Here is a 21,132-nt window from a genome sequence, read left to right as displayed (position 1 = left end):
ACAAGAGCTCCTCAAGGTTAAGCATCCGGATATCTATCTGGTGGAGAAGGTGCTCAAGAAGCGTGGAAGAAAAATATACGTTAAATGGTTAGGTTTTGACAATACACACAACAGTTGGATAAACGAATCGGACATGTAACATTTTAATAAATGAATTTTTTTTGTAAAAACGTATGTCCCTCTTCATTTTATATCCGACACACAACAAGTATGAGTCTTTTTTAGACAATCGACAGACATGGTACAGTTATAAATTACAAAGCTTAGGCTTGTAGCCCCACGGAAGCGTGTCGGTTGTATTTTGAAACACGATCCGCTTGTCGTCATTCCAGCTCAGTGCTACTTTCTGCTGTTCTACGGTGTATACCTCGTGCTTTCGACTCATGATCAAATGCTGATTTGAGGATAGATTTTCACGTTTCAACGCACAGTCCAAATAATCGTTAAAGCTTATTTTTCTTAACGCTGATCCTCTGACTCCTTTGGCACGTTTAGTGTCTGTCTCATCTCCCATGACTCGGAATGCGTACAGTTTAGCTCGTAACCCTACAAATTCGAGCATGATTTTGCCGTTGTTCTCGTCTTTCATCAAACCGAGAACTTTTTTGTTCGCTAGAGGCATTCCATAAGCGTTGTCAAGCGGATAATCAGACGTGTCAAATTTATGCAAGTCCTCCTTCATATGTTCGTATATATCGGGGACGGTAAAATTGTAAATCAAGCTATCGGTATCCGTGTACATTAATTTTGCTCGGTTGCCAAATTTCTGTTTAATGTAATTTTAATGAAAATCGTAGATGTACGTTTTAGCCAGATCCATGATGGAGAAACCTGCGTACAATGGTTTATTCAATATAACTTTCGTCTTATTCATTTCGACGATAACCATCTCTTTGTCGAACACGGTGCAGCTGTGAAAATTGGGTTTGGCTATGATAGCTCTCGCACCGTACCGTCCGTCCCATTTCGTGATCAGTCTGACATCTCTGTACTTTCGCACGTTTTCCATAGTTTTGCCAAAAACTGCGTTGTTCATTAGCTTGTAAAAATTTTTCTCAAATTCGTTGTCAGATTTTTTTCGCAAATCGGTATTTAAATCTATATATTTTTTCAGCCACGGAGTTTGCTTGAATTTGAGAACTCTATGAATTTTGAGTAATTTTAAACCTAATTGTAAACATTGTTTCAAAACGCGGTAGTGAACAACGTAGTTTTTCTTGGAAAATAGCGTGGGCGTCAATTTTGGCTGTTTATTGGTCGAAATCGGAGGTACATAGTGCTCCGGACACAATGGTAAATCCTTATGAGTTTCATGCAGTTCCGCAGGATATTCCAAATCTACCTCCAGCACGTAACCAAACTCTGCATCGTCCGAGATGGTAAGAACGTCGCATTGTCTGAAGTCTGATACCCATTCGAAGGAACTGTATGGCAGAGCAAAGCTCATAGCTGCACCGTACAAATTATTAACGTCAAAGTACATGAGATAAGATTCTTCGATCTCAGGATCGAATTTCTCTCCCATGTACCTGTTGTTGGCCTTTGCACATCTGTTCGAACACTGTGATACACCACCACGAATACCTTTTTCGATAAACATAACCATGTCTATGTCGGTGAGAAGCTCGAGTTCGATGCCTGTACATTTTAACATTGCATCAAACGACAGACCGGGCGCTGTGTAGTAATGTAACGGGTCCAGTTTGTACGTCGTCCAACAGCTCTGTCGAAAATTTTGAAAAACGTCAGCCAGTAAAAACACGTCCGTCTGTAAATACAAGTCCGAATACTCTCCCAAAGTTTGGACGTTAAAAGTTTGCCATACGTCGCACGCATGCGCGTAATCGTCGTCTGATATATTCCGGTCGTTCAATTTTGAATAAAACTGTTCTTTGGCTGGTAAATGTTTCTCCTCGAGCTTCTCCCAACTGTCTATGTATTCGTACGGGAAGACACCTTTCCTAGTCAATAACCGAAATTTGTTCAAGCTACTGCAGAATTTACGTGTTATTGTTTTTCGGCAATCGTCCAGATACGATGATAATTTATCGAGACTGCTAGGCATGAAACGGTACGAATCTATGAAACGGAACGTTACGTCCGTTCCCTTAACGAATTTAGTGAAGGAAATGTACTTTTCTTTGTTGACAGGTAATAGTTGAACAGTACCTTCGAATGACGTACCCAGAGCTTTGATCAGAAAATGCAAATCGTAACCCGAAAGATTGTGGAATATCACTGGGATGGTGTGCGAATTTTGGTAATTTAGATTACAGCTGCGGTGAGCAGCACCACGGTACTTTCCTGTGAAATGACAGTGATCCCGATGTTTCACGTCTGTGAGCGTAAACGGTTTTTCACAAATATGACAGACCGCTGACAAATCAAATTCGTTGATCTGATTGAAATTTAGTGGTTCCATCGGTACAACAGTCTTGTAATATCCATCTAACGAAAGTGCCAATTCCTTTAACTCGTTCACAAACCATTGGATGCAAGTTTCTCCACGATTAATTTTGAATTTTGAAAGCGAATCGTCAAACGCGCAATGCAGATAGTAAGCTATACTATACGGAAGATGCTTCTGATAAATTGTTCTATTTTCCCCAAAACTTTCATGTGTGGGTTGTAGTAAACATTCGAGATCCGCGTAAATGCAGAATGGAACGGTTTCTTTGTGCTTGAAATTTTTGAATTTCAGTATTTTTTCCTCATCTGTAGGTAGAATGACTTTGGTTTTGTTTAAATTCATGCAATCAGCTCGGTGCTTCAACAAACATCTTTCGAAATTAAAATGAGACAGACACCTATCGCACAACCAAGTTTGACGTTTATGCTTGGAAATTTGAGAACTTGTCAATCGAGACAGATTTCGAATACAAGTGAAATGAAAGATTCTATTTTTTTCATAATTTACCATATCATCGTCATCGTCATCGTCAGTGGTTTCAGTTTCTATCGCCAAAAGATGAATTACAGGTTTATCAGACTTATTCTGACTCAGGTGAATCGGTACTATTTCACTTTTTTTCCGATCACCTTGGTCTATACCATAAACGTTAATTGATAGGTCGTTAAGCTTCTCAAATCTTGAAATGGTGTTTTTGTCTAGAGACATAGGAAACGTTATACCATCATACCGTAGCACTGAGCTGAAATGTGGGTACGAGCTGGTCGCGTTAGGATGGTTGTTGTCGGCTGGGAACAGAGCTGCGGTGACCGACCAGAGGAAGCAATACGAGTCGCTGTTACGGATGTTGACGACAGCCTTCTTATCTTGAATATCTTTGGGTAGTGGTGTGTATGTGAAGACACCGCCTCGTAGTGGCACGTACTTGTTGATATTCACAGTCAAATTGATTATTTCGGTCAGCGACCAGCCTGAATCCTTTTCCTGGAAATCTTCCACCTTTTTCAACAAACGCTCCGTCGCGTTTTCGATGAACCATTCGCTGATATCCATTGTCTGGAGGATGATTTCATTTCTCGTATTAAAAAATTTGATCTCTTCCACCGTGCGATCAACTTTTCTGAGTTCAAATTTACAAGCCAGGATAACGTTGGCTTTCAAGCTCCCGTCTTTCTTCAGAGCGTTTTTCAGTCTCGTCACAGCTAGTACCTTTGCGTCTTCTAGAAATCTCTCCACATCTTTGTGCTTCAAATTGACGATGGATCCAGTTCGAATTCTCCTCTCGAAAGCTGATTCCAAATCTTCCCACCGTACTCGATCGCTTCTTCGTCGGCTTCGTAATCCGTCACCCACTTCCTGCAATTGTTGAAATTTGACTGTCAACGATTTCAGAATTCCAATTGTAGTCAAAATTCTTGTCTTCTCCCCGATCGTTGAGGCGTTGTTGCGTAAGATTTTATTCAAAAGCCTGATATTTTGGGTTCCGAGTCGAATCCATTTTGCAATTTCTGCCGGCGACGATTTTTCCGATAAAATCTTGAACGCCGATTCCATAATATCGATCAATCTCAAACACTTCGCGGATTCCATCTTGAGCTCTTTCCTCACGTATGCTTGACAGGTTGTGACGTAATGATCGTTTGCAGTGATGAGCGTCCTTTTTATAGGGCAGCTGTACGGATGCGCGCGCACCTTTTGGCATTCCAAGAGCGATAGTAACCCGACACCGCAGGTTCTGTACCGCGACTATCGGCCGACCTTGGATATCAAACCGAGTAAGTGAAACACGATTCTCGGAACCATTAATTTTGGAATGTCACGTGGTTGATAAGGTGGTTAGACAAAACAATGCGTTCGACAAGTTTCGACGGCGAGCGGTATGCGGTCAAAGGATTTCGGTGCGACGTTGAGACAAACAATTCTCGGAACCATTAATTTTGGAATGTCACGTGGTTGATAACGTGGGAAAGGAATGTGAGGTGGTTGATAAGGTGGGAAAGGAATGTGAGGTGGTTGACGTTACACGTCAGCAGTCCTACCGTGGGAAAGGAATTCGGAGTGGTTCATGTTACACATCAGTAGTCCTATCGTGGGACAGGCGAGCACTACAGACCTTCGGTCGGTAAGATTGTCGGTAAAACAGCACGATTTTGACCCTTGATCGATACAACTGTCGGTAAGATTGTAGGTAAAACAGCACGATTTTGACCCTCGAACTGTCGGTAATTGACCTTCGGTACGTCAGACTGTGACGTCATCGCGGAAAAGGGTTTGAGTCTGAGCTGCGCGGAGCGGAAAAGGGTTTGAGTCTGGGGAGAATGTATAGGCGGACTGGTCGGCTCGGTCGGTAAGTGTCGGTAACCGGAATCTGCGTGTAGAACCCGCCTTGCATACCTACTAATATCGGCTCTTGAAAGTACCTTGTTAGATTAGAGCCCTGCGATTGTTCGTACTCGAGTGATTGAATCTCGAAGTCGGAGAGGATGCGACATCAATCATATAAATAATTCGATTTACCTAATTTTTTCCTGAAATTTACCAAAATCTTTATGCCAGGTCGTTTCTTCTTCTTCAAAGACAGGTTCCTTCTCTTCTTAGCCATCGCGGGAATAAATACTGACTCGAAATAATAAAAGACACTGTAGAAAAACACAAACAAAAATAAAAGCGCGGAACACTATCCACGTGCCGAGCGACGAGGATTCGAAGGAGGGGAATTGTAGTGGGGGGGGTTTGAGTCTACTCTCCTCGCCTGTAATTCGCATGGTCGCCGGCCAACACGGTCGTGGCGCTAGCAGCCACCCGCCTTTTGCGCGAAAAATTTGCTGTTTTATGCTTCGTGATTTTCCTTCTCATTTCCTCATTTTTGAAGATAATTAGGTTCTTAGGGAGTCATTTTGAAGATAAAGAATAGATCTGTGTTGCCTCTTTCGCCGAATTTCGAAAAAAAATTCACTGTCCGCTGTGTCTCACTTCAAAGATAACGTACTTTCAAGTACGTTTTTCGCAAATCTGAAAGCGATTATCTTCAAAAATGAGGAAATGAGAAGGAAAATCGTGAGTTTCTGTTCGCGCGCGCTCTTCGAGGCATAGGCAACGCCCTTAACAGTTGAGCTTGCAAACCGTCGAGGTGCGTGATTGAAATCAGTGCACTTATACAGTTTTTTACCTTGAGTGTACAACAATTTTCGATTTTACTTGAGTGAATGTAAGTATTAATTATAGTAAGAAATAATTTAACCGGTGTGCGTTTTTTTCAGATTATTTTGAAGAACACAAATGGAGTACGTAAACATTTTACAACATGTGCGGGTGCCTATAGAGTATTCGATTTGATATTCGAAATACCTTACAATTTTCTGGTACAATCAGTAAGGTTGGCAATGAGCGTGCACATGGCGAACGGTGACCGTGATGACGATAACAACCCTCGAAATGACGTTATCGTTTACCAGGCGGGTGTGGCGGCCCGCCTGGTACGTGATGAAGAAGGGGATTTTCTGTTTCAAAAAATGTAAGAAAAATTTTTATTTAATTTCACAACTTTTAGAACAAATTTGATAAATACTTTTGTGTGCGTGAGTGATACATCATATCTTAAATTTCCAAAATTATTGTATGTTTCAGAGAGCTGTAAACAACAGCATGCAACGTAGTAGTAGTAGTAGTAGTAGTATATCTAGTTAATGTACAGCAAAAAATAAATAAAAGATTTGTGAAAATGTTTATACAATTTTCTTAAACGTTATGAAACGTAGAATACTTAGAAACTTCTTCGAAAGTTTTTTTTTTTAAGTTTTTGAAATTGGTTCTTGATGACGTTCAGTAGTCGCACGGTCCATGCTGGTAAGAAGGAGACGCTGCACACGTTGACCAGGTACGGTATACAAATTAAGCGAGAGTCGACGCATCTTTGAATTCAAAGAGCAACCGCTCCTCCTCCATCGTCTGCACCAATTTCTGGTATTGGGTCTTGTCCTCGTTCAGCAGTCGCACAATCCGTGCCGGTAAGAATACGCTGAATTCGTCGTTCAAATCTGTGACGACACGCTGTCCAAACCTCGTTTGGACTCGTCGAATGTTAGTGACTTTGTAGATTTTGAAAATTTCTAGCTCCGTCAATTTCTTCGTCGGTAGAAATTCTTTCCTGCTTGCAACTTTGTTCAGTTTTGTGAAATCCATTTTTTTTTTTTTTTAATGTTTAGCAGTTACGTGTTTCTTGATAAATTTAGATTTGCGAACTTTTTTATCACTGTGTTGAGTTCTGACTTCTGGTTAACAACGGTTTTCAAGTCATGAATATTTTTCAAGAACAGATCGATTCGCTGTTTTAGTTCTGCTTTATTTAAAGTTCTCCTCATGAGAGCTGAAGATGCAAGACTGTCTTTCTGACCTGGAATTCAGCCTTTTATAGCCTTATTCCTCCCACCAGGTACACAGAATCCTTGAAAAACTTCTAGAAGCTACCGAAATGATGTGTCTTCGATTTTACGTTAGAACCTTCCAGAATTCAACGTCGCACCGCAATCCGTTGTCCGCAGGCCGCTCACCGTCCAGTCGAAACTCGTCGGACGATTCCGAGAATCTTTCAGGGTCAAAGAAGCTCTTTCTCACGGTCCCGGACCACTCGCCGTCAAGTCCAAACTTGTCGAACGCATCGTTTGTCAGCCTACATTCGTTCAGGGTCGAAGCAGCCGCATACAAATCTCAGAACCTTCCAGAATTCGACGTCGCACCGCAATCCGTTGTCGGCAGGCCACTCGCCGTCAAGTTGAAACTCGTCGGACGATTCCAAGTATTGTTTTCGTTGGACGATTCCGAGAATTGTTTGTCTAAGATTCGTTTAAGGCCAGAGCGGGTCTTTCAGAATTCAACGTCGCACCGAAATCCTTTGACCGCATACCGCTCACCGTCGAGTCGAAACACATCGGACGAATTGTTTGTCAGTCTAGATTCGTTCAAGGCCGTGAAAATCTTCTCGAACCTTCTGGATGCTCTCAAAACCTGACACATGCCAGGATTCTCGGTCGTACGTTCGAGGATCCACGGGGTCCGCTCGAACGCCTGAGGATTCACGGAGTGCGCTCGGTAATGCAGTTATCGATCCCGCTCGATGAGCATGATTTTCTTTACCGACAAAAAGCACAATTTATCCCACAAGGGGTAATACCACGGCAATTTCAGGCATTTTTTACCGACGATCATGGTCATTTGGGAGATTTTCTTACCGACGAGCGGTCGGCAGAGCACATTTTATCTTACGAGAGTGGGGGTAACCTTCAAGGGTTTGCGTCTTGGATGCACGGATGAGCGGATTGGTCGGCGGATAGGCGGCTTGGTCGGTAAAGAAGGTACTTCTATCCAGAACCCGCCTTGTTATATTACTAAGGAGGCATTTCAATTGCTTGCACATCTCTTCAATGAACTTATCGGTTGAAAGTGTATTCATCAATAATTTAGTACGATGTGTGCTTCCCCATTGCTTGACAAATCTTTTGTCAATTTCAGATTGTTTCAAAGCTTTTTGAAGAATTTCTTCTATCTTTGTGATCCTCGGGCAATCAGTACACTCACCAAAGTAATATTGAGAATTAGGATTTTCACAAACTACCAGCACTATGCAATCATAACAATTAGATAGTTGGGTACCACAATTTTTTGTTATTGAACCATTTTGAAAGATCAATTGTATATTTTAGTAAAACGTGCACACGCAAGTTGTGTGAGTGACGCCTGAACCGGTTAATACACAATGCTTAGGTCAAAGTTGAGCAAACTTCGAAAAACTAATTTCAATAAAGGGTTTTCTTCTTTGAATGCCTCGAATATTTCCTTCAAATTACCAAGGACAAGTCGTTTTTGTTCATGAATTCGTACATTAGAAACCGGAGTACGAACCGAAGTGAAATCTTTTTCCCTGGTAGTAATCTACTGATCTCGTCCGAAGTATAAAACGATTTCACAAGATCGATAGTGTTGATGGGTATTTTGTGACCTAAAACACATGATTTAACACATTATTGAACTAATCCCATGAAAAAACAGCAAATTCTTAAACACACTTTGCCAAGATGCAGCATGAGTGCTCGTGAGTCCTTTATCGTAAACTAATATCTGATCTTGCCGTGCCATGTGGAAACGTTCAAAGAATTTCTCTATTTTTCGCACGGGCCAATGTAATGGAGCAGGAGTGAGAATCATTATTTATTTTCATTGTCAACTTGTGAATTGCAAAATACTTGCTTCAATTTTGATAAAACTTCATAGTCGTGATGCTCACTTAGAATGTCCTAGAGAGAAATCGAAGTAATGTAATATATTGGCTTGAAAAATATTAGTAACATATTTTTTAATGTAAATGAACATTACCCCGTTTATCGGAATGTCAGCAAGATCCGATGTTATATTTGTAGGCCGAATTATTTCCAGTTTCTTCTTGAAAGACTGACACACCGCGCTAAATATAGATTGGATATAGGAATCGGTTTGTTTACCCGTCGTTTTTAGAGGTGGCAAATGTAGAGAGTTTAATACTGAATTTATTTACTGTGTAGTAACGTCGACATCGGACAGTTCACTTTCTGTGCGAACGGAGTTGTCGACCAAGTTCAACGACGAGACACTTTCTATGAATGTATGAACAGATTGTCGAGCCGATTCACCTACCGATTCTTGACTTGACACAGCTGATTCTTGACTACATTTCTCAGCAAATTTTACAATTAGATCCGGACTCGAAGGTCCGGGTTTATTAATTTCAGTTCGATCAATTTTGGGGTTTTCAGCAGGCGGAACTTCATCATTTTCAGAATCATTGTGACGTACTTTCTTATCTTTAGATTGTCTAGTCACTTTCAACCAACGAGATGAACATATCGGTTGATTGAGAGTCAAAGATGGGAGGAGTAATTGTAGTGCCGGTGTTAGAATACGCAATTCTCTCCTTTGGAGTTTTCTGTGTCCTTTCACTTGTACAGCGCTGATCATAAAATTTTGAAGTAAATTTCATTGTTGCTGATCAACCATTACATATACCACAAAGTAAAAGATGTATCGTTGTATTGTACGTTATGAGATTTTTTGCTCGCGGTACGTTCGTCGACGGTGCACTAGAAAGAACGGGTACGGACTCTCGCCTGAATACATGAACATTCGTAACTAGCGGTGCTGACTTTGCGATTTTCAAGATTTTATAATGACGTTCAGTGCGCTAACTAACGAAGACTTACATAGGTACTTACTATTTTACGAGTTGAACTTGGTGAATATATTTTCTTCGACCCGTGTCATAGGGAACTTTTTTGTTAATTTTCATGTGAAAAACGCATTTCAAAAATAATTTTCAAAATTTTCATTATATTCGAAATCCAACTTTTGCTGTAATGAAATCTCCATCTTCGAATAGTGATTCGGCAAAGTATCAAATCAGTTAAATGTGTGTGTCGCTACACTCAAAATCGTCCTCACGCATGGACGCACACTCGCGTGCAATGTTTCCTTGCCGTCTCTGCGTCAAATCTCGCCACTTGCCCGTGTCGCGACTCAAAACAAATCAGCTGTATCTCATCTACTGTCTCAAAAACATGTATGAGTATCGTCAATGTGTATTCTCGCCTGTAAATCGTCAGTTATCGTTCTCTTCTCTTGCGATACGGATCGCTTCGTATCTGTATCTTCCTCAAATAAAGTAATCTCTAATTAGTAATCAATTATCATAATCATCCCGCTTCCTCGCTATAGTCAATCAACATTAATTCGCGGAACCCACGTCGATGATCCACATCTTTTTTGCCTTCTCTCTAAACAAATAGGCTAAGAAATTTTGTCATATTTTCCTAGGGTTTCCTGAATTTTTTCAGATTTTAGAAAATGGTCGCTGTTGAATTGGTAATATCCCAAAGATGCATGATTGAAATTTTTTTAAAAAATCAGGGCTTTGTTTTTGGACCAGTACTTTCACAGAAAAAAGATTGAACTAAATCGGAAATACCAATTTCCATTCTTGATCGATACTTCATGGAATGCCCCATATACAGTCCGAACTATCAATAAGAACGCCCTCAATAAATACGCTTTTCCATTTTCTCGCTCGCGCACTTCCCCCATTCCGACTCAACCTCAAAGTTCTAATTATTCATGTGCGAACCTCTGGATAAGAACGTCCGGTGCGTATGGTGAGGGTACTCGAATTCGCGAAAAAACTCTTCCTCTCGGGAGCTTTGACGTTAGTATGGACGGGTCGGACTGTATTCTTCGTATCGTTCAACTACCACATTCACCAGATAACTACCAAAAATGCTTCGTGGAGACAATTTAAAGCTTACCGAAACAAGTATCTGGATGTTTGACGAATTGCTTCACTCCGCTGACAATTCCAGATGCAGTGGCTAAAATAGATTTGACAATGACATCCTCTATTCTTTGCATCAATAGTTCTGTGTCTTGTCCCATGGATCGAAGATGTCGTAACAATGCTGAGAGTGTCCATTTGTGACCAACATCTTCGGCATCTGGATCTTCACTCCTGAGAATCAGAATTATTTTTAAATGTGATCGAAAGCAATGTAATAGGAACTAATAATTTCATGAGCGCTGAGTTTATTTGTTCACAATGTGAAAACTTTTAAGGTTTTATTCGAAGTTATGCTGCGTCAAATAAATAATAATTTTTAATTTTAAATCAAACAGGCCCTTATTAGAGAAATTTCAAGAAGAGTTATGGAATGGATATTATTCCAACGGGGATAAAAAATTCGAAGGTGCGCATAACAAGGTTAGTGAAAATAACGATAAATTTTAGATACAGGGAGAATATCTCTGAAAGCAGAAAAATGTCTCAAATGAAAAATCAGGCAAAATAAGTAGGAAGTCAACTCTAGTACATTTTGCTGACAATGTACTTGTAGCGTTACAAGTGAAATAATAATTGTATTGAAATTAGCTTTATATCAGGATTTTCTTAGTTCTCAGGACTATAAGACACGCGTAGTTGTAACCTGTCATGATTTAAGTACATAGGTAGAATAACAAATAGCACTCATACTTTATGTAATCTACGTGGAATTTGTTGATGCTATAGTTGCAAAGATGCATACATGGATTCCACACATATTGATGTCCGCCATCGTACTTGACAGTGGCAAACCTGACTAGTCCTTCTTCATAAAGGTATATCAAAAGTGGATCGTAACTCGTCACAGCGACATACAGCCGCAAATCACATTTATGCCCATCGACTAAAAGCGGGTTGTTTATGTACTGAGCAACGATAACTGATTCGTCGATGATAATTTTTTCTGGCTGAAATAATAAATAAAGAGCAATTAGTCATTGTAAACTGAAAGACTAAATGGAATAAGATCGTAACCTCAGTATGCTAGTCATTTGTGAAACAAATGTGATCTGAACATGATGTTGTTTAGTACAAAACCATGAAACCAAACTGAGAATAAAACATTTTCCTGCGGATCCAAACTTCTAATTCCAATCAGAATTTTGGTAATAAAGAAACAAAAGGACCTACCCAACAGGTTCGTTTCCACGGAAATATTTCACAGATCGCAGTTTTGCTAAGTATAACTTGACGTCGATAGGATTCTACAAAATTCATTTCTGCAGAATATTCATGAATGTCAAGACCGATTCTACAGTGACCTGTTCTACAAAATGAAAATTGGGAACAAAGATTCCAATTCTACCAAGTGAAACGGACGTCAGGATAGATTCTACAGAGATCAGTCCTGGGAATGATTTTATGCTGAGCTTTCCACGTGAGATCGACAAGGTTTTTGAAGAAAAATTTTTTATTTGCTTAATTTCTGACAATTTTTGTACAAATTACTATCTAAATTTGTACGTCGGTTCACAACCAATTTCCTGCTCCAAATTTTCAAGTCGATATAACGTGAGAACAAAAATATATTGACTAAATTCAAAACACGTTTGTTTTGCATCTCGAACCGTGTATTCATTGAAGAAATTCACAGAGATTATATCTCCTTGAATTTTGAACAAACAAATTTGTTTTTTGACCTAATGGTCATGTTTCGTTTTCTTGCGAAAAATATCTTGAAACGTGTTAGTTTTGTTAGGAATTTGAGGCCAAATATCATTATGGGCTAATCATTCGTTATATTTATGTTATCTAATTAAACTTTTATTTGTTTCCATTTCAAGTTTAATTTAATCTATTTTGTATTCTGATTTCATTAAATTTAAATTTGAACAAGTAATATGCACGTAATGAGTGTTTGGCTCATAATGATACTTCATTTAAAATTAATGAATAAACCACACAGGAAATCTTTCACATGTGAATAAAACGTGACTGTTATGTGTGCCCTGATAGTTATACGTCTTTCCCCATCTTTTTGATGACTCATTGCCTAATACTTATTACTTATACTCAAATGTAATCTAAGTTGCCCATCTGTCGGTCTATAATTGTTCGTGCTGTTAACCTTATAATAATCCTCCCGGTATATTGTATTCCAAGATCCATTTTATTCAGAAAAACAACTTGAAACTGATTACAATTTCAGTAAGCTCTTTACACATTGAAACGAACATCTTCCTCAGACCGTTTCTTACTTGATCCTCCATTCCCTGAGTTAAGAGTAGTAACGAGATCGAATCCAAATGTACTCAAACATATCTTTGGTAGGTTAGCAGCTAGCTTTGATAACTGCCTGTCAATACTAGACTGCTATCTCGCCACATGACCATCGTGCCAAAAGTAAATTTTTCTGTTCGAAATTCAAATAAGTAAGTGATTTTAAGGAAATATATTACTTTGCATCAGCTCTAGTGATACAAAAAAAGTGTTGGCCTCGGTCGAAAATCACTTTTTCTAATTTCTACAAAAATATCGGTCTGTCCGACAAACTCCCGCGATGATCTCAAAAACGGCTCGCTGCAAAAATTTGCAACTTACAGGATTTTATAATCCAACGATAGGCATGAAAACTTGTCATGTTCCGTTTAATTTAAACTGCCATTTCCACCAGAATTGAATCGATTTTCAATGTTGTACCGACAAACATACTTTTTCCTCTTGATTACTTTGTCTAACAATAAGTAAACGATTATGCTCTATTCAGTTTATACATTAATTGAGGAGAAATTGAAAAAATTTTTTGTTTCTCAGTCGTTTTTTTAAAAATATTTCTTTGAAAACTTTTTCATTTGGCTGCCAAGTCCTAACAGTTTCTGATTTTTCGAGCAGAGCGACAGACAGACAGACCGACCGACCGAAATGCAACCAAAATTTTTCTAAAAACTGTCTTTCGGATTCTAGAGGTTCGAAAACGTAAAGATTCGTTAAAATTATAAAAAGTGATTTTCGATCGAAACCAATGCTTTTCTGATATCACCAAAGGTAATGAAAAGTCAAAAATTCACCATATCAAAAAGCAATGTATCGTATCAATTTATTGAATACTTGACTAACAATAAGTGAATCACAGTCCAAAATGTAATATAAAGATTACCTGGTTACATTACAATACATATAATGTCTGAAAGTCGTTATATTTGCTTAGGATTAGTGATTTATTTGAAAATGACGGCCACTACTAACTTTTCACCATCCGAGTATTTCTTAGTTGATGGGTTGTTTTTAATTACTAACGAAATGCAATAAAATAGCAGTGTACTACAAACTAATTCATCTTTCTCGGAACGAAGCTGCATTGCAGCTGCTTTCTTTGGTAGTCGTCTTTAGTGAAAAGTTACAGAAGTGGTACAGCAAGGCAGGTTCGGATGACAAACACCTGTTTTACCAACCAAGCCACCTATCGCATCCCAGACGCAAACCCTTGAAGAATACCCCCACTCTCGTAAGGTAAGACGTGCTCTGCCGCACCGACCCGAGGTTAAAAGCGTACAACCTTACCGACAGTTGTATCGGTCGACAGTAAAAATCGCACAGCTTTACTAACAATTCTTATCGGTCGAAGGTCAAAATCGTGCTGTTTTACCGACAATCTTACCGACCGAAGGTCAAAGTCTCTATGTAGTGCTCGCTTGCCAACGGTAGAGGGCGCAGCGGCGAGCGTGAACTTTTTTACCGACCTGGATGTCGGTTACCCGTCCCGCATTCTTTTCCCACGAAAGGACTGCTGATGTGTAACATTAACCACTTCGAATTCCTTTCTTACGGTAGGACTGCTGATGTGTAACATCAACCACCCCACATTCCTTTCCCACGTTATCAACTACGCGACATTCCAAAATTAATGGTTCTGAGAATTGTTTTTTTTATCAACTCGGACATCGCTGATGGCGACATTCCAAAATTAATCGTTCTGAGAATTGTTTTTTATCCACTCGGATATTGCTAATGTGTAACATCAACCACCTCATATTCCTTTCACACGTTATCAATCACGCGTCATTCCAAAATTATTGGTTATGAGAAATGTTTTTCACTTACTCTGATGCCGGTTTGACATCATCCACGTGACATTCTTTTTGGCTTGTAACTGTACTGTTAACTCTACGATGAATTTTGAACGGGTTCAGTCAAGACCAGAGTGCAAGGTCGACCGATAGCTGCAGTACATTCAGAGCCATGGATCTGCGGTGTTGGGTTACTATCGCTCTAAAAATGCTGAAAGGTGCGCGCGCATACGCAAACATACGTACAGCTGCCCTATAAAAAGGACGCTCATCACTACAAACGATCATAAGGTCTCAACTTGTCAAGTATGCGTGAGGAAAAAGCTCGAGATGGAATCCAAGTCTTTAAGATTGATTGAGATTATGGAATCGGCGTACAAAATCTTGGACAAATCATCATCAACAGCAGAGATTCAGAAATGGATAAAATTTGGAAGTCAAAATATTCGGCTTCTGAACGAAATTTTGCGAAAGGTTTCATCCATTGGAGAAAAGACGAGAATTATCACAACGATCGGACTCTTGAAAGCGCTCGCGGAAAAATTCAAACGTCTTCAGAAATCGGATAAAGGTACGCGGAGAGTAAGAAGAAGCGATCGAGGTCTTTGGGAAGATTTGGAATCAGCTTTCAAGGGGAGAATTCGAACTGGATCCATCGGCAATTTGAAGCATGAGGATGTGGAGAGATTTCCAGAAGACGCAAAGGTACTAGCGGTGACAAGACTAAAAAACGCTTTAAAGAAAGACAGGAGCTTGTAAGCCAACGTTATCCTGGCTTGTAAATTTGAAGTTAGAAAAGATGATCACACGGTGGAAGAGATCAAATTTTTGAATACGAGAAATGAAATCATCCTCCAGACAACGGATATCAACGAATGGTTCGTCGAAAACGCGACAGAGCGTTTGTTGAAGAAGGTGTAAGATTTCCAGGAAAAGGATTCAGGCTGGTCGCTGACTGAAATAAAAAATTTGACTGTGAATATCAAGAAGTACGTGCCACTACGAGGCGGTGTCTTCACATACACACCATTACCCAAAGATATTCAAGATGAGGAGGCTATCGTCAACATCCGTAACAGCGATTTATATTGCTTTCTATGGTCGGTCACCGCAGCTCTGTTACCAGCTGACAACAACAATCCCAGTTACTTCATATCCACATTTCAGCTCACTGATACTATACGAAGGTTTGCATTTTCCAATGTCTTTAGACCAGATTCCAAAATTTGAGAAACTTAACAAACTTTCAATTAACGTTTATGGTATAGATAGTACGGAAAAACAAAAGCGCAGTGAAATTGTACCCATTTATTTAAGCCGAAACAAGTCTGACAAACCTACAATTCATCTTTTAGTCTGAGAGTCTGAAATTGTTGACGGTGATGATAGTGATGATGATGATGATGATGATGACGATGGTATGGAAAATTATGAAAAGAATTCAATACACCATTTAGCACGGATTCGGAATTTATCGCGGTTGACAAGTTCTCAAATTTCTAAACATCAGCGTCGTACTTGGTTATGTGATAGGTGTCTATTACACTTTCAATCTGAAAAGTGTTTGTTCAAGCATAATGTATATTACATGAATTTAAACAAAACCAAAGTTACTCTACCTACAGAGGAGAAAATAATTCTAAAATTTGAAAATTTCAAACATGAAGAAACCGTTCCGTTCTGCATTTACGCAGATCTAGAATGTTTACTGCAGCCCACACATGAAAGTTTTGGGGAAAATGAAACAGTTTATCAGAAGCATCTTCCGGATAGTATAGCTTACTATCTGTATTGTACGGTTGACGATTCAATTTCAAAATTCAAAATTAATCGGGGAGAGACTTGCATTCGATGGTTTGTGAATGAGTTATCGAAATTGGCACATTCGTTAAAAATTTATTTCAGAACTGTTGTATCGATGGAACCGCTCAATTTCAATCAAATCAACGAATTTCATTCAACAACAGTGTGTCATATTTGTGAAAAACCGTTTACACTCACAGACGTGAAACATCGTGATCACTGCCATTTCACGGGAAAGTACCGTGGTGCTGCTCATCGAGGTTGCAATCTGAATTACCAAAATTCGCACATTATCCCAGTGTTATTTGGCAATCTGTCGGGGTAGGATTCGCATTTTCTGATCAAAGCACTGGCTATATCGTTCAAGGGCAGAATTGAGCTTCTACCCGTAAACAAGGAATAGTACATCTCTTTTGAAAAATATGTCAAGGGGACAAATATAAAGTTTAGATTCGTAAATTCGTACCGTTTCATGCCCAGTAGTCTTGAAAAATTGGCAACGTATCTCGGTCATGATCAGAAATCAATCACACGAAAATTTTATAGTAGCTCAGATAAATTTCAGTTATTGACCAGAGAAGGAGTGTTCCCGTACGAATATATGGACAGTTGAGCAAAGCTCGAGGACAGACGGCTACCATCCAAACAACAATTTTACTCAAAATTAAATGATCGGGATATATTAGACGACGACTATGCACATGCATGAGAAGTTTGGCAAACCTTTAAGGTTCAAACTTTGGGAGAGTATTCGGACTTGTATTTACAGACGGAGGTGTTTTCACTAGCCGACGTTTTTCAAAACTTTCGACAGAGCTGTTGAACAACGTACAACCTGGACCCGTTACGTTATTACACCGCGCCCGGTCTGTCGTTTGATACGATGTTAGAGTGTACCGACATCGAGCTCGAGCTTCTCACCGACATAGACATGGTTATGTTTATCAAAAAAGGTATTCGTGGTGGTGTGTCACAGTGCTCGAACAGATACGCAAAGGCTAACAACAGGTACATGGGAGAGGAATTCGATCCTGAGGTCGAAGAATCTTATCTCATGTACTTTGACGTTAATAATTTGTACGGTGCTGCTATGAGCTTTGCTCTGCCATACAGTTGCTTCGAATGGTTATGAGGCTTTGGACAATGCGACGTTCTTACCATCTCGGACGATGCGGAGTTTGGTTATATACTAGAGGTGGATTTGGAATATCCTTAGGAACTGCATGAAATTCATAAGGATTTACCACTGTGTCCGGAGCACTATATACCTCCGATCTCGAATAGTAAACAACCGAAATTGATGCCCACGCTACTTTCCAAGAAAAACTACGTTGTTCACTATAGCGTTTTGAAACAATGCTTACAATCAGGCGTAAAATTACTCAAAATTCACAGAGTTCTCAAATTCGGATAAACCCCGTGGCTCAAAAAATACATAGATTTGAATACCGATTTGCGCAAAAAATCTCACAACGAATTCGAGAAAAATTTTTACAAACTGATGAACAACTCAGTTTTTGGCAAAACAATGGAAAATGTTAGGAAGTATAGAGATGTCAGGCTGATCACAAAATGGGATGGAAGATACGGTGCTAGAGCTACCATAGCCGAACCTTATTTTCACAGCTGCACCGTTTTCGACACAGATATTATTATCGTTGAAATGAGTAAGACGAAAGACAAGTTGAATAAACCATTGTATGCAGGTTTCTCGATCATGGATCTGGCTGAAACATATATCTACGATTTTCATTATGATTGTATTGAACGGGAATTCGGCAACCGAGCAAAATTAATGTATACGGATACCGACAGTTTGATTTACAATTTTACCGTCCCCGACATATACGAACATATGAAGGAGGACTTGCACAAATTCGGTACGTCTAATTATCCGCTTGACAACGTTTATAAAATGCCTCTAGCGAACAAAAAAGTTCTTGTCTTGATGAAAGATGAGAAAAACGGAAAAATAATGTTGGAATTTGTAGGATTAAGAGCCAAATTGTACGCATTCCGAGTCTTGAGAGATGAGAAAGACAATAAACGTGCCAAAGGTGTCAAAGGATCAGCGTTGAGAAAAATAACTTTCAACGATTATTTGGCATGTGTTTTGAACCGTGAAAATTCGTCTGCAATTCAGCATTTGATATTAGGTCAAAAGCACGAGGTACACACCGTAGAACAGCAGAAAGTGGCACTGAGCTGAAATGATGACAAGCGGATCGTGTTTCAAAACACAACCGACAAGCTTCTGTGAGGCTACAAGCCCGCACCTTAGCTGTGTGATTTACAACTGTACCATGATGTATAAAATATAATTATGTGAGATGATGAATGAGAACGCTCCGAAATATGAAAAATTGTACAACGATACATATGTCAGTCGGTTGTATGAAAAATAAAGATGCATACTAGTGATGTGTCGGATATTAAATAAAGAGGCACATACGTTTTTACAAAGAATTCATTTATTCAATGTTACATGTCCGATTCGTTTACCCAACTGTTGTGCGTATTATCAAAACCTAACCATCTAACGTACATTTTTCTTCCACGCTTTTTGAGCACCTTCTCCACCAGATGAATATCCGGATAATTAACCTTGAGGAGCTCTTCTTCGTAGAAACCACCAGCGATAGGTTGATCTCGGTAGTCTTTGAGCTTGTACGTCACAGGATGAGTATTTTTCACTCGACTTTTGGTGAATATTTCAGTGGTCCAATTGGAAGTGTAACCATTCTCGGAGACGTTTTTAAATTTGCTGATTCAAACTCTGTCGTCGGATTTGAATTTTGCCGATATGGTAGGTATCGCTCGAAGCCCTCCGTACGCCTGACGTAATAACAGCCTCTCGTTTGCTACGGTGACATCCGACGGTTTCATTCTTATGGTTCGGTTCTTGGCGTTGTTGTAAGCCGAAACCAAATCAGATGAGACATCGAGCCACTTGTAGCTTCCTTGCATGCTGAACCGTTTCCACATTTTACCTTTTAGCGTGCGATCGAAACGTTCACAGATCGAGGCCTTCAAATTACTGTACGAGGAGTAAAGTTTGATTCCGTAACGTGTTATAAGCGATTCAAATTTCGAGTTGTAATATTCCGTTCCTCTGTCGACATGTAAGTTTTTCGGCACCCGTCCTTGACGAAAAACAGATTCCATTGTCTTCGTAACATCATTTCCAGACTTGCTCTTTATCGGTACAGCCCACCCATACTTTGGAAAAATATCAATGACTGTGAGCATGTACTTGTAGCCTTTGTTTCGTCCAGCGTATGACGTCATATCAACAAGATCTGCCTGCCAGGTCTCGTCGATACCGCGCACGTCTACACGTCGACGCGGGTAATTCCGCCGTGCAGGCTCATGCAGTTCCGTCACCAATGCTTGCTTTTGCTCGTTCATATTTCAACGCTCTTAGTCAGGTGTCCAATTGAGGAATGTTAACAGCGTTTCGAATCGACAGGTCTCTGCCTGTTTTATAGTCTGTGTAAAAGGTATCCAAAGCTTTTTCCGTGGTGAGCTCTAAGGCTTTGATCATTTGATCTAGGTTGTCGATTTGTTTTTGCAGCACGTTGAATTTTCGTCTCAAGATTTTCAAAGTTACAGCATTGTTCAGCTCTGCGGGATTTGCGACATTGCACAGTCTCTTGTTTCGTATATCGACATGCCCGTCCGCTGTTATTTGAAATCGGACACCCGGAGGACTGCGAGTGCTCGCGGCCGTGTTTTCATCCAGATGCCGTCCAAAGACGACGACGCTCATCTCCATAATGAATGCTAAAACGATGGGAGCTGCTTAATAAATGGTTCCTGCTTTGCGTAGCTCTTCGATAATGGAGATTATTTCGTGATCGTGATTCTGATTTCCCGCTGCCTGAGATGCCAGGAGTCAACGAAGTCGCTCCACTAACTCGTTTGGATCATCCCAGAAAACGTATTCTATTTCAACACCTTGTCGAGTGATCATAGCTTACGGAAGTGGACCTTTACCTTTGCGGGGAGGTGATGGGGAATAATCCATCAATTCGGCGATGACATTTTCGAATTTGTAACTGTTATCGTTTAGAACAGCCCCATCGGATGAGTAATACTTTTTATGCGCGTTCGTTGCGAGGATTATGTTTTTCCCGATCTCCAGCGCTCACAGAAGAATCGTCAGGCTTCTTTTTGAACAAAAGTTTCAGCAAACCCTTCGTTTTAGGGTAAAGCGTATCGCCAATACGGATGTAGTCACTCTCAAAAGCTATCAACGAATCACCAATCATTGGTCTGTTTGAGAAGTTGTGTACACCCTACACGTTGTCCAATTCACTTTTCGTCTTCGCATCTCTCATTAGTGCAAAATACTCATCCTCGATTTTCTCGACCGGTGTTTCTACCATTGTTTTATCTCCTGCCGAAGCAAAGGAATCGTCCATTTCCAAGACAGTTTCATTTTTCGTTTAATTTTTCATACGCTTTATTTCTTCTTCAATTTCTTCCACCTCTTGTTTTAAAGGTTTCGTATCTTTTGT

At 39.8% G+C, this 21,132-nt stretch overlaps 1 protein-coding gene across 4 annotated transcripts in view; it reads right to left on the bottom strand.

Annotated features, from left to right (window-relative positions):
* The window catches only part of LOC124303326 (tubulin polyglutamylase TTLL5), a 282,756-nt gene that overhangs the window by 89,308 nt on the left and 172,316 nt on the right, over positions 1-21,132 (bottom strand). For all 4 annotated transcript variants that reach the window (XM_046760409.1, XM_046760407.1, XM_046760408.1 and 1 more), the window contains exons 7-8: positions 11,454-11,710; positions 10,735-10,934 (exon numbers count right to left, since the gene is read on the bottom strand). In XM_046760409.1, coding sequence (XP_046616365.1) covers positions 10,735-10,934; positions 11,454-11,710 — 457 coding nt within the window. The remainder of the gene's footprint in view (positions 1-10,734; positions 10,935-11,453; positions 11,711-21,132) is intronic.

The sequence above is a fragment of the Neodiprion virginianus genome, chromosome 4 (genome assembly GCF_021901495.1).
Source record: "Neodiprion virginianus isolate iyNeoVirg1 chromosome 4, iyNeoVirg1.1, whole genome shotgun sequence".
Taxonomy (NCBI): domain Eukaryota; kingdom Metazoa; phylum Arthropoda; class Insecta; order Hymenoptera; family Diprionidae; genus Neodiprion; species Neodiprion virginianus.
The sequence above is the reverse complement of the archived record's forward strand: the minus strand, read 5'-3'. Positions and strand labels throughout refer to the sequence as shown.